The sequence below is a fragment of the Dunckerocampus dactyliophorus genome, chromosome 3, assembly GCF_027744805.1.
Source record: "Dunckerocampus dactyliophorus isolate RoL2022-P2 chromosome 3, RoL_Ddac_1.1, whole genome shotgun sequence".
NCBI classification, from domain to species: domain Eukaryota; kingdom Metazoa; phylum Chordata; class Actinopteri; order Syngnathiformes; family Syngnathidae; genus Dunckerocampus; species Dunckerocampus dactyliophorus.
The window spans coordinates 12781418-12795251 of NC_072821.1; the positions used below are offsets into that span (position 1 = coordinate 12781418).

A 13834-nucleotide genomic window follows, 5' to 3' on the forward strand; every position below is an offset into this window, starting at 1 on the left:
ACCAATTTAGGATACAAAAGATAACATTCTTTTTAATGTGTTCATTCATGCAGTATAGCCTTTATTCACCAGGAAAGGCAGAAATAAAAACATTCTAAAATGTCTCTCAGCTGACATGGAGGCAATGAATGCACAGATGTTTGATAAAATACAGTGACTAGAATGAGGTAGAAGAGGATTTTAGCTTCACAGGGAAAAGGTTCCTGGTTATATAAAATGTTATTAGATGCTTTATTGTTGATTATGGACATGAAAAAAGCAGGAATGGATAGGTGACACAGAACATATCCCCAGCAATAAACACTTGGGCACATTTTCCCGCTTCTAATACTACCATCACCAACACTACCACAACTACAACAACTTTTACTACTTCTAATACTACCATTCTCACAACTATCATGACAACTACTATAACTTTTACCACATCTATATTTATGAGTCCTCCTATAACTATAACTATGTATTAAAATACTTTTACTATAATATGAACGACTCCTACTTCTACTAACACTACTACGACTACTACCTTCTATTATTTATACGACTCCTGTATCATTACTACGAACACTAATGTTACATCTCCTACCACAACCACTGCTTCCGCTCCAAGTAATGCTATTTCTACGACCGCCACTGCCATTCCAATTACTGCTACTACTGCTTTCATTACTATGGCCGATACTACTACTTATACTACTACAACTATCACTAACAGCACTAGAACTACTGCTACTAGTACTCCTACAACTATCCCCGCACTACCTCTATTACTGCTACAACTAGGCTACTACCTAAAACAACCAGTACCCCTACAGTCGTCACTAATTCTACTACCGGTACTATCCCCCCAACTTCTACTAGTTCTACTACTGCTAGTACAACAATATTACTACCACTATTAATACTACTACTATTACCACTAATACTTATACTATCTCCTACCACTACTATTGCTTCTACTACCACCAACACCACTAGAACAATTCCTACTACGTATCACTGCTTTCATAACTACACCTAATACTACTACTACTACTAAATATCAACAAAGACAACTGGTACTACTATTATCACTAATATAGCCTGGAGTAATACTTATGCTACTAAGACTATCACCAACACCACTAAAACTACTGCTACTAGTATCCCCACCACAGTACTTCTATTACTACCACAGCTAGACTACTACCTTAAGCAACTACTACTAATACTAGCATTCCCAATCTTTCTACTTCTATTCCCAGTACTTCTATGCTAATACTAATACTTATACTTCTACCTTTGCACTACAGCTACTTTTTGTTTGTAGCGATGCTACTACTACACAGGCAAAGAACTTAGAACATAGGAGCACAGCTGAGAGAAAGAATGGTGATCTTGAATAACTGTAAATTGCCAGTGATCTACAAATATGCACTGTAGTTGACATAAACATGTTTAGTGTGGCATTTGAGAGCATTTAAGTGAAAATGTATGCAGTATTACCCTGGGAGGTCTTGAGGCACAGTATCCCCACTAGCGGTGGCAAAGGGAAGTGCATGCGCCGAGTGGGAGGCGACCATCAGAGCTTGACTTCTTCTCTCCTTCTTGTTGTGTGTTTATTGTGTGGCAGCAGTACATAAGGGGACCAGGGGCAAAATGGACAGTGAGTGCAGAAGGAAGTGGAAGGTCAGGCTTGCCCTGAAGCGAGACATCTTCAAGGAGTTCCTGGCGGAGTTTCTAGGGATATTTGTCCTGATAGTGAGTATTGTGCACCTGTCATTCAGCTTAAACAGCCGCTTTAAGGCTTCTGCTGGCTTCATGCTGCTAATTAGGTGTCTAGTGCCTCTCCTGGGAAACGGCACATGTCTCTGTTAAGACATAGGATAGTCTCTACATAGCACACTTTGATATCTAGACTTGATATCTACACTAATAGCAGCATCACATTGCTTTCATTTAATGAAATATTTTTGTGAGAGTCCTTCTGTGTCTTCCTTTCACCTCCACCTGTCACCACCTAAGTTCAATGACTGTGACCCATTAGTGCAGCCTTTTTATTTGTGGATGACTGCTCTCGCTTTGTTTTGTCCAAACTAAGTGGGGGGATTCTTTATTTTCCTGAGCTGCCTCTTGGACAAATTGTGGTTGGCAGTTAGACGTTGTTGTTAGACAAGGGGGCGAGTGTTAAAGGTGCCTATAATTGGAATGGTTGAAACCTCCACTGTGTTCTGTGTCTCACAGCTCTTTGGATGTGGTTCAGTGGCCCAGGCTGTCCTCAGTAAGGGGGCACTCGGGGAGCCCCTGTCCATCCACCTTGGCTTCACTCTGGGACTCATGATGGCCGCCTACATTGCAGGAGGGGTGTCAGGTAAAAGTTGCATCTCCTGGAAACAAAGTTCACAGTCATCAGTGGTATAGAAAGCACTGTAATGTTTCATCATCCGGAGCGTTACTTGCCGCATTTGGCTCATTCTTGACAGAACAGCAATTTAAATAGAAAACAGCACACCATTGGATGATATCAGGATTTAAGGTTGCCGATATTGTAGTCTGAGGTTAAAATGTACAATTTTTTGGGGTCCGTCCTCCAAACGCTAGAACTCCTGGTGGGTTTCCAGAGCCCGCTGTAAATAATGAGCATCATTTAGCACGCAATCAATGTGAATGGGGAATATTTCACTGTGATAGCTTGGTCAATACATGTAATTTATTTATTCGAATGGGGGCAGTAAAACAAGAAGACATTGTTATGGCTTGCAGTCGATTTTAAATTATGGATTAAAACATTATTGCGCTGTCACACACAAATCTTCCCATGTCGGAACACGCTTGGTACTCTCACCAGCAGGGATGCCGTGGAGGGGCGAAAAAAATTGCAAGGGCCACCGACTGACAGAGGCCTTAAAAAAATAGGTAATTATTAAAAACTAAACAGGGGGTGCCCAACATCTTTTTTTTTTTTTATGTGGCGGCACCCTTTCTCACTGGACACAACATTAGGTACAAAGAAGCACTGTAAATACGTAAGAAAAAAACATCCATGGGAGTCGTTAAAAGTGCCATACCTGTATACTGAAAAGTGTCATGTGTTATTATTTGGATTTTTATTAATAGTTTGTCAGTCTTGTACTCTTGTGCTCCACTGCAAACTACGAAAATTATAAACATACAAATTGACAGATTGCATACAAAAATGTATATAGAGTTTGTTAGGAATTTACGATACATCTAATTAATGTCACGAGGTTGTGTAGGTGTACCTAATGTTGTGGCCAGTGATCAGATGTATCTAGTTGCTTGCGCCATGGTTAACAAGAGGAAGAGTTGCAAGGCTTTAGAGGACAAGGAGGTTAATATATGGAGAGATTCTGCTGCATGACTGGGCCATTGGGCCCCGGGGTCCACAGCACAGTGGGAAGCTTCTGTGGGACGACATCTCTGAAGATGATCATAGGTATTGGACTAATGAGCTTTACTGGGGCATGGGTCTCCAGAGAGGTAAGTGGAGGGGCGGGGGGTCAGGTGTGACGAGCCCGCCTTTCAAGGCTTCCCTGGCAGGGAGGCGCCCGGTCGGAGAAGAAAACACAATTGTCTTCTCTTTGTAGTCTCCGATTTTGTAGCGCAAGTGTGACACATCCTGGTCACTCTAATGACCCGCGCTCTACGTGTGCCTTAAGCCGCTTCAGACAGATTATGTCAGATGCAATTGGGCCCGCTGCTTCTGGCTGGTTTGTGGCGCTCGGTGTTTGTGAACAGGATGGGGAGAGGAACAATGGCCGCATGCTTGATACCCCCCAGTGGTGTCACCACAGCAAGGTCAAAGCTGAGATCCCAGAGTGTTAAATAAATGATCCCACACTGTCAGCACAGGCCTGGAACTTTTGGCTGGAATGTGTTCTCTCCTCGTTTTTGTTTCAAGGAAAATAGGTTCACTGGGAATCTTTCGGACTTTTTGTTATCATTATCATTGTAAATTAAATTATTTCCCCCAGACGAGTAACTTTGTTGTTGTGTTGCTGCAGGAGCCCATGTGAACCCTGCGGTCTCTCTCGCCATGGTGTTGCTAGGCAAGATGTCCTGGAAGAAGTTTCCTGTGTATGTCGCTGCGCAGTTTTTGGGAGCCTTTGTTGGAGCCTCTTGTGTCTACTTTTTAAATTATGGTGAGTTTAAAGATCCTCTACACCAGGGGCCACCAAAGTTGTTGAAGCGAGGGCCATATACTGAAACACCAAAGGATGCGGGGGATCACAGTGACATTGATATATATTAGAGCTGTCAAAAAGAACGTGTTAACGGCGGTAACTCATTTATTTCATTAATTACGTTCAATTTGTTTGTGTAATTAATGCACACCAGAGCAAGCATGCCTCTCTGTTGTGGCAGCAGACGGAAGCGCAGTGGAGCGTCCCTACACAGTCACACAGAGTGTGACGCTCTTTTATAACTTCATTCTGATGTGAGAACATCAACAGCAGCACTGTGTGTATCTCCAACTCACACACGTCTCTAGTCCGTTCATCCTGGGAACAACACTTCCTCATTCTCATTACAAGAATGCGAGATGCATTTAGGGACACTCCGAACATCACAAAAACAGCTTTACAAGAAGTGGATATTCTTATCACTCACAATGTAACTCTTAATTCGGATGTACAATTTGCTGCATTTAAGTATGCTGAAAAATACACTGAAAACAAATAAATTTCCCTTAAATTACGGGATGTTCTTGAACGCAACCCCTTATTCCTCATAATAACACCGTTTAAAGTGTGATTCAAATGTTCTGCTACTATTAAAGAGACTAGTGTTAGACAAATAGATGTTTTTTTGTGGTGTCTTTTCAGCTTGATTGACATATTCCGTTCATCTGTTAAGACATACAAATATATATAATCCTGTCATGTCTTTTATTTTTCTGTTAATTAAAGACTGTAAAAGTGGGCATATTTCAGACATGGTTGCTAATAGTGATTAATCGTGATTCATTCATTTTTAAACTGTGATTAATCTGATTAAAATTTGTAATCATTTGGCAGCCCTAACATATATATATTAAAATTTTGTAAAAAAAAAAAAAAAAAAAAAAAAAAAAAGGCATTTATCGGCATATGCTGTCACATGTTTTTTTAATGGAAATCAGCCGATATTGATTGGTGGCCGATTAATCGAAGCAATGCTATGAAAATGTACGAAAAAAAAAAAGTAACTTTGATGATAAGCAGAATAAAATGTCATACTATAAAAATTAAGCCCATGGCACATTGTAGAAATAAAATTAAAACAAAAAAAACAGCAAAAATTGGAAAAATAGAGCAAAAAGCCACAATATAAGAGACAAAACCTCCTTTAAATTTTCAGTATGAGGCCAACACTGAAGTTAGGACACCACAGCTACAATACTACAGAAATTGTAGTGACAGGATCCCAGGTCAAGCTGTCGTCATTTTTTGGCATCCGAGTGTAAAAAGAAGTTAACCACTTTGTAAGGAAAGTTAAAAACAATGGGAGGTGAGTCTCCTGACAGCTCACTGTTGTGTACAGCATTCTTTTCATATTATTGTTGATTTTATCCACATTTTACTGAGCAGCCAGGACAGAGCCATGTGTACCGTTTTCCTACGTCACTGTCATACCCGGAGTGCAATCGGTTCAAATGTGTTCTACGCATGTGCAGAACGCGTCTACATCTGGTCGGCCTATTTTTTGGCAGTCACATGTTAGGCATGTGTAATCTACGCCATCCGTTGATCTATTTTACGGCAACGAGCAATATACATCCCTCCCTCCACTCCCAAAAATGTTATTAAGATAGATAGAAATTTGAGAAATGACAACATAATCAAGCTTTTTTTTATTATATCATAACCATGGTGTATGTGGACAATTTATAAGCCCTCTTTTCTGTGTGCCATAAATCATTTTACATTTTTTTTGCCACTGAAAAAATAGACACAAAAGCATTTGCTAGGAAGATATGTTTGGATGGATGATGTTTCTACGTTTTGAAAAAAGTTCTACTGAATCCTTTAGATTCATCCATCATTGCACTCTGCTTATGGTTGTTTACATTGAACTATAACTGCATTTTATGTGTTTTATTCTACTTATTTATGTATGTTACACGTAACCGAATATGACGTTTACGTCTGCGCTACGTGCATTGCGTAAGTTTTTACGTAGCTCAGCCCTGGTGGATGTCATAAGTTGATAGAAACATCCCCATGCTAACAAAGTATTTTAATAAGAATCAATCTTAAAATAACCTCCCAACATATTACAAATATGAAGTATGATTACTGACCATTTATGTTCATACATTAAAAAAATAATAACTACCACAGCGTGTGACATCTCAGAAGCGCTGTCGTAAAAATTTGCCAAAGGAGGAAGTGACGTAGTCCTTGGCATCAATTGCGTTCCAGGTACGTATTGCGTAGTGACACCCACATTAAGTTGCAGTTCTATGGTCATTAGAGTTGTCACAAGATCTCGTGTCACAAGATCTCACAAGATTAAAACTTTTCAAGATTTCTCATTCAGTCAAAAATTGTCTCGTGAGCTCTAGGCCTGGGACGATAAAAAATAAATAATTAATCACTAAATAAATAAAAAGGAAAATAACTTTGCTGGCCTTGATATACTGTAATGTGCATGCATGTCTGTTTTCCTCGTCGCCCGCCTCCAAACAGGCAGGAAGAGGGTTCACTCCTTGCATTGGTTTGAGCACCTCGGTGCGTTTGTTCTAAAGAATAACAGCATGAGCGGAGTGAGCCCTTTTGCCAGTCATACAGTCTCTTTGTATGTGTGGGTGGAGGCGGGGCCACTAGCATACACACAGAGTGCGGAAGAGTGTAACGTAGTAGAAATTATTTTAGCAGATTGCAATATATTGTCATATTTTTTATATTCTTCCCTTTTCACTCTTCTTAAAAGTAAAGTTAAAATGTCGCCTCACCTCGTTCTCGCAGACCCAATCTCGTGTATCGTCTCGCCCCGGGTGTGTCGTGACATCAGCAATTTTCAAAAAAATGTCAAGAAGAAATGATGCTAAAGCAACATGTGTGTTTTCTTCTGGCAGATGCTTTAATGGACTATAGTAAGGGAGAATTCATTGTTACTGGAGACAACGCTACAGCTGGCATATTTGCATCTTATCCTGCTAAACATCTCTCCATCCTCAATGGATTCCTGGACCAGGTAAGAATAATAACCCTTACACATCAAATGCAGTTGCAAGTGGTGATGCTTTTGGGTGTACGTATGTGCTTATATTTGCCAGATTACACAAAAATTACTGAACTAGGCAACCGATTGCCACAAAATTTGCCATACAGTCTGGATGCTCATGTCTTCCATATGGAATTATTGATGATGTCATGTGCAAACAACGTTACGCAACGTTGATTGTACAGTATGTAGAAGCTACTAGAGCATGAGAGCATATATTCTGTGCACTCATGGGCGTACTGTACATGTAATGTTCGCTGATGAATAAACAATTGTGCACAATGCTAAAAATAACTATCTGTCCTGGATTTGTACACTATGTGTTTAAAGACATTCAAGACCATATAGGATGATTTTTGACCCTTTAGTGTGTAGTGGATTCCCCTAACTGTACAGAATGTCCATAATCTGTGTTTTGGTGCCACCGAAACACCTTGATATTCACTATATATGTTGTATGGTTTTAGAGCGTTGTACACGTCAAAGCGTGAAGATCTATATCAAAGGTCAAGATCACAGTCATGTCAAATGTGCCCAGCGTAAAAAACCTTATTTTTCCTACAATTTTGGTGCAGTTGTTGCCAAACCCGGTGGCCATAGACTGTGTTAGGAAGAAGCTGATTATCTGATTAGTTTTCAATGGTAATGGACCTTGACCTAAAGGATATCACCTAGGTCAAAGTTCACCAGTAAAAGGTCAAAATTTGAATTGCAACTAATCACATCAAGACATACATGAACTTACAGATTTCAGGATCTGTCATTATTCCGTCCCTTACGCTCTAACATGATGACATGATAACATGCAGCTCTGATTCCCTTGCAGCAAAATCAATTGGCACTATGTGCTGGTTTGCATGTACTTGTATAAAGCTGTAGACCACAAATACGTTATACTTATACCCATGGTAAACATATTATTATATTGGTGTCAATATATTATTTATCTGCAATTATTGTGTCAGTGTCATTTAGGCCAGCATGATGTACATCGTGCTCATGTGCACTAACATTGTTAACATATTTATAACTTCTTAGTATGTGTTTATTTTGTTTGTACATAGTGTGTTTTTAAATATATATATATATATAGCTGGGAGTTACCAATCCTTATTTCGCTGTGTGGAAACACAATGACAATAAAGATTCTTGATTCTTGATTCTTGATTTGATCAGAGAAATAACGAAGTGACATGGTGGGTCCCTTTGGTAAGCTGCCTGGTCCCCTGTTTCCTAATTTTGCTTACAAACAGCCATGTGTTGTGTACTTTAAAGCTACCATTAAGAGCCATAAAGCAGGAGAACCCGGGGGAGCCCACGTACAAGCTTCGATAAAATAACGTAGTTCGCAGGTCAACACAGTGAACAACTGAAAAACAGCATTGCCAAGAGAATGTCCTCTGGTACTGTTATCTTTGATCATTTATGTTATGATTGACTGATTGCTTTTGCCCTGTCAGGTGGTGGGGGCTGCTGCATTAATTCTGTGCATCCTAGCCATCACGGACTCCAAGAACATCGGTGCTCCTAGAGGCATGGAGCCTCTCTGCATCGGCCTGGTCATCATGGCCATCGCCGTGTCCATGGGCTTGAACTGCGGCTACCCCATCAACCCGGCAAGAGACTTAAGCCCACGACTTTTCACTGCGGTGGCTGGATGGGGCGGGGATGTGTTCAGGTAATTTTAGACTACTAGAATACTCAATACACACTAGAATACTCATTCGCACTTTTCAACCCTGCTAACATCTTATTACATTATGTAAACGTTACAATATGCTTTTAAAATCCAGGTCATTATTCTGATGGTCTATTGTGGTATCTAACAATGATACAGAAAAAGGACAAAGTCAGTAAACAAGAATAAGTAAGTAAATAAGAATAACACTGCCAATGGCACAATTTGAGTCATACAGCACCAAAATTTTAACATAAAACAACTCCACTTTTGTGTTTGTGTTATTGTGCAGCGGCACACGGAATAGATTGCACTTACAGTATTACAAGTCCCACATGAAAACGAGCATTCACAGTAGCATCTCTTCCTTTCTGACTATCAGTATTAATATTTTAAAGAGCACTTGTCTTTTGTGCATTTTGAAAATGTACTGTGGGATTAGTGAGAACGGTGACCGTTTTCTTGCACATGAATATGAAATATTCACTTTCATTTCTTAAATGAGGCTAAAGCATACGTCCTGCAGTCATATCTTGATGGCAAACTACTGCTATTGTTCCAGTCATGCCACCATCATTTCGCTAAAATGAACAGCTCTGATATATTATGTATTTAAAGGAGAGGGTGCCAATATAGTCACGTGAAAAAAATTAGGATTCTCCATTTTTGTATTTTTTACGTATTAGTTTGTGTAACTCTTTCACTCCTGAACCATTGCAGTGAAAACGTGGCAAAACATTCTCCCCTACTGTGTTGCCTTTGCTAATATGTTTCTGACAAATACAGTAATTCCTCGTCTAACGCGGTTAACTGGGTCAAGAGCCGACTGTGATAAGTGAATTTCTGCAAAGATTTCTCAAAGATGCCGTACTTACAAATTTAATATTTTTGTAGTTAGAGCATAGAAAACCAGTTTATGGCCTTGTAAATATGTTTTTTTTTACATTATTAAGTCCCTCTACAGATGAACTAACACCCCTACAGTCACTTTTACACACGCATCACCCAATATAGTTCTACATGATCAGGTTAAATAAGCCATTTAAGACATAAATAAGACTTGTTGTCGTGTGTTGCTATAAATGTATTCCCTAGGGGAGCTGAGTGATGAGCGGACAGGAAGTGATGTTGGGGGTTCAGAGTTGATTTTAGCCATAACAGTAGCCTATGTTTTTATTAGATATTATTGTGCCTGTTGTGTGATAATTCAAACCTGCAATAAACACTTGTTATTCCGGTGATCAAATATGGTGTTCGTGTTGCGTGTCAGTAACATTACAGTAACATGACTGACACAATAGTGATCAGTTTAGAATACTACATGTCATTCACGAAACACCATGATTTATTCATATATTTTGGAAAAAAAAAAGGTAAAGTGAAGCAGAGAAATTCGAATTGCAGAGTGGCTGTTGTCTCTGTTATTCAACCCCAAATTTTGACCGTATAAGTCGGATTGACTTGACATTTCTCACACAGCTCAATGCACTATACAAAACACCCACTGTAACTTTAGTGTGTTGTGCCAAATCACTGCAAAATTTGGTACACACCTTTAGGGGACTGACAAGCATATGTGTCAAATTTGAGCAGGAATGATTGAAAAACATGCTGGTGGAGAAGAAAATATAATCAATATTTTCATTTTAAAAACGAATGATAAATTGTCATAATGATAACCAATTCAATACAATGATTCTACGTTTATTGTCAATATTTATTTTGCAAAGTTTAAGAACTTTCAGTAGTTTGCGATGAACCAACAAAATAAAAACTATAGAAAAAAAAAAAAAACTATTACAACACACATCCAAGTCACTAATAACCCATAAACCCATAATAACCACCAGCTGACCAGCAGACTTAAAAAAAACATACATTAAGATGTATTTAATGCACATCTACTGTAAGCTCCTGCTTCTATTTCCTGTTTGCACATTTAATCTTATACCAAATCAGTCCAATGCATATTTAGTGCAGAAAAATCTCAGATCAGGCATGGGATTTACTCTCATTTGCATCTCATGTCGTGAAGTGTGTCGTCCTGCCGACAAAGTGGCCCCGTCGGTGTCCTCTGTCTCCTGGACAGATCACCTTAACTGAGGCCGCACATAAGTGGATAATCCAGTGGCATCATGCCTATAAAGTGCATGCTTCCTGCGCACTCGCAGGAAGGAGAGGACGGCCAACCCTGTCGCTTGTTGACTTTTAAACTTGTATGTGTCTGCAATGCTTTGGCGACTAATTGCTCACTTCAGGAGCCTGTGAGCGGTCAGCCAGAGTGACAGTGAGGACACATGCTGCACACACCGAGCTGCTTATTAAGACTTTACGCTAAGCTGGGATAAAAGGCCTTTAACCTGCCCCAGGAAATGACAACAACACTCATGCAGACTGGACAGGAAGTGTGAATAGCTATATCACTAGTCACATAGGGCAATCTGTGTTTTCATTGCAGGGCTGGAGGATGCTGGTGGTGGATCCCTGTGTTTGGGCCTATGGTTGGAGGCGTAGTTGGAGCTGCTATTTACTTTCTCTTCATCGAGTTGCACCACGCAGACGCCCAAAAACAAGAGGAAAACAACGTACAGCAAAAGTATGACATTGTAACTTTGACTTAGCCTTAAAGGGCAAGGAACCATATTTATACTCACTTCAACTTAACGCCACACGCCTCATATAATGAAGAAAACACATGTGATTCCTCCCAGCCAGTCAGCAAAGACAGGCACTTGTTTGTAATCATTATAAATATAATAATAATGACATTAGTTTTTGTATTTGTTTGTAACAAACGGTGAATGCACTAAAGTTCTTTTCTGTGGTTATGAAGTATTGTAATGATTGGCCTATCAATGGTTAAAATGTGGAACATTGGCTTCCATGCATTTACAATGGGAAGTCTTCATATTAAAAAAATCACAAAAAAATTATTCAATATACACTCCTGATCAAAATTGTAAGACCAGTTGAAAAATTGCAAGAATTTACATTTTGCACTACTGGATCTTAAGGAGGTTCCAAGTAGGGCTTCAAAATACAAAATGGAAGTGAGACCATTTTTTTGAATAATTCACTGAATTACACTGAAATTACGCTGTTCATCAGCGGATCAAAAGTTTAAGACCATAACCCAAAAACCCAAAAACAGGATGGTCCAAAAGAGTGACGTTATTCCTCTGGAAGAAGTCCTTTGTCAGGCGGGCATTGTGAACTGCAGCATTGTCCTGTTGAAAAACCCAGTCATTACCACACAGACGAGGGCCTTCAGTCATGAGGGATGTCCCTTGCAACATCTCCACATAGCTAGCAGCCGTTTGACGCACCTGCACAACCTGCAGCTCCATTGTTCCATCAAAGGAAAAAGCAACCCAGATGATGATGGTGCCCCCTCCACTGTGCTGTGTGGAAAACATCTCAGGTGGGATCTCCTTGTCATGCCAGTAACATTGGAAGCAATCAGGACCGTCAAGATTACATTTTTTCTCATAGAATAAAACTTTGTTCCACCTTTCAATGTCCCATGTTTGGTGCTCTCGTGCCAATTCCAAACGGGCCATTTTGTGGCGCTCAAGGGGACGACGCATTTGAAAAAGTTTTTTTCTTTTTAAAACCCTTCTCTCGCAGATGCGGTCTGATGGTTATTGGTCTGCAATCGGCACCATTTCATTTGGGCCAGGTCTTGGTGGACAGCCACTTGGATCCTCCGGTTCAGGGCTGTTTTTGTGTCTACCACTTGACTTTTTTATTCCATAACCCTTAGGATCTTTTAAGAAGTTTAAAATGACTTATTGGTCCCAACCTCGCTGCAAGACGCCTTGCTTATGTAGAGCAACAATCTGACCGCGTTCAAAGAGAGAAAGCTTTTTTGCCTTTGCCATCAAGAGATCATGACAGTGTGACCTGACAGAAAATGACATTGAATCCCCATTTTTGCCAAGATTTTGGCTTTTAAAGGCTGTGATCTTAAACTTTTGATCAGGTGATGAACAGCCTATTTCACTTTAATGCTTGTTGCAATAAATTGCTTGCTCGAAAACATTTTTTGTTGCTCACATTTTTTCATTTTGAAGCTCTACTTAAAACCCTCCTTAAGATCAAACAGTTCAAAATGTAAATTCTTGCAATTTTTCAACCAATGTTAAAATTTTGATCAGGAGTGTCTATATTTTTTACGTTTCTGAAGGGTTTTTTTTTTTATTGTTGTACATTTTAGGTTGCAGGTATTATCTGCTGGGAATGCAAAAATGCATGCATCAGGCTGGTGTTCTAACCAAAATTTATCAGGAATTAGTGCAAAAGGTCCACAATTTTCCTCATAAATTCTCACAAGAACAGGCTGCACTTAGCTATACATCCTGTGTTGTGTTGTATGAGCCCAATTTTTCTGTAAACGTTATTGTACAGTATCAGACTATTTAGCATGAGATATACTTGTGGTCAATTAACTATTTTTTCATGTGTTCTGTCAAAACTGTAGTTGGAGTCATTTTTATTTTGATTAGAAACTCCAGCCTTAAATTATTATATATTTGTGGTCCTTTTTTTTTTTTTTTTTACTCAAGGTCTCCTAAGCTATAACGTCATTACAAGTGACACATTGATGTTTGATAAATGGTTACTGCTAAGCGACTGCTGTGTTATTAAAAAGCCATACGATATTAAACACACACGTATCCTACTGTATATGGAATGACTTGTGTTTCGTTGCAACTTTGGTGCAAAATACCTGCAGTAAATAAGTTTGGTTGATTTATTTGCTTTGGAAAGGGACCACGTATAAAGTAATTTCCATGTGTAATCCATCCTTTAATTCAGTGGTCCTCAACCCCCGGGCCGCGGCCCAGTACCAGGCCTTGGGTCATTTGGTACCAGGCCGCACAGAAAGAAAAAATAATTTCCATTATTTCTTTTTTTTAATGTTTTATTTTGAAAAGTGGCCGG

General features: G+C 39.4%; 1 protein-coding gene across 2 annotated transcripts; it reads left to right on the forward strand.

The window, feature by feature from the left end:
• The first annotated feature begins 1573 nt into the window (after positions 1 to 1573).
• Positions 1574 to 13576, forward strand: aqp9b (aquaporin 9b). 2 transcript variants are annotated; one of them, XM_054770220.1, is made up of 6 exons: positions 1576 to 1743; positions 2227 to 2353; positions 4008 to 4145; positions 7064 to 7182; positions 8673 to 8890; positions 11349 to 13576. In XM_054770220.1, exons 1-6 carry the CDS (start codon positions 1642 to 1644, stop codon positions 11509 to 11511), a joined length of 867 nt encoding a protein of 288 aa, XP_054626195.1. In that variant the 5' UTR covers positions 1576 to 1641; the 3' UTR covers positions 11512 to 13576. The 2 variants fall into 2 exon arrangements, with proteins under 2 accessions (XP_054626196.1, XP_054626195.1); XM_054770221.1 differs by lacking the exon at positions 4008 to 4145 and having other exon boundaries at positions 1574 to 1743.
• Positions 13577 to 13834: the final 258 nt, after the last annotated feature.

What these genes read in the sequence shown, in the direction of transcription:
- aqp9b (XM_054770220.1), top strand. Translation starts at nt 1,642, where the DNA reads ATGGACAGTGAGTGCAGAAGGAAGTGGAAGGTCAGGCTTGCCCTGAAG. An exon ending in CATTGCAGGAGGGGTGTCAG is followed by an intron (nt 2,354 to 4,007) that starts GTAAAAGTTGCA and finishes GTGTTGCTGCAG; the next exon opens with GAGCCCATGTGAACCCTGCG. An exon ending in TGGGGCGGGGATGTGTTCAG is followed by an intron (nt 8,891 to 11,348) that starts GTAATTTTAGAC and finishes TTTTCATTGCAG; the next exon opens with GGCTGGAGGATGCTGGTGGT.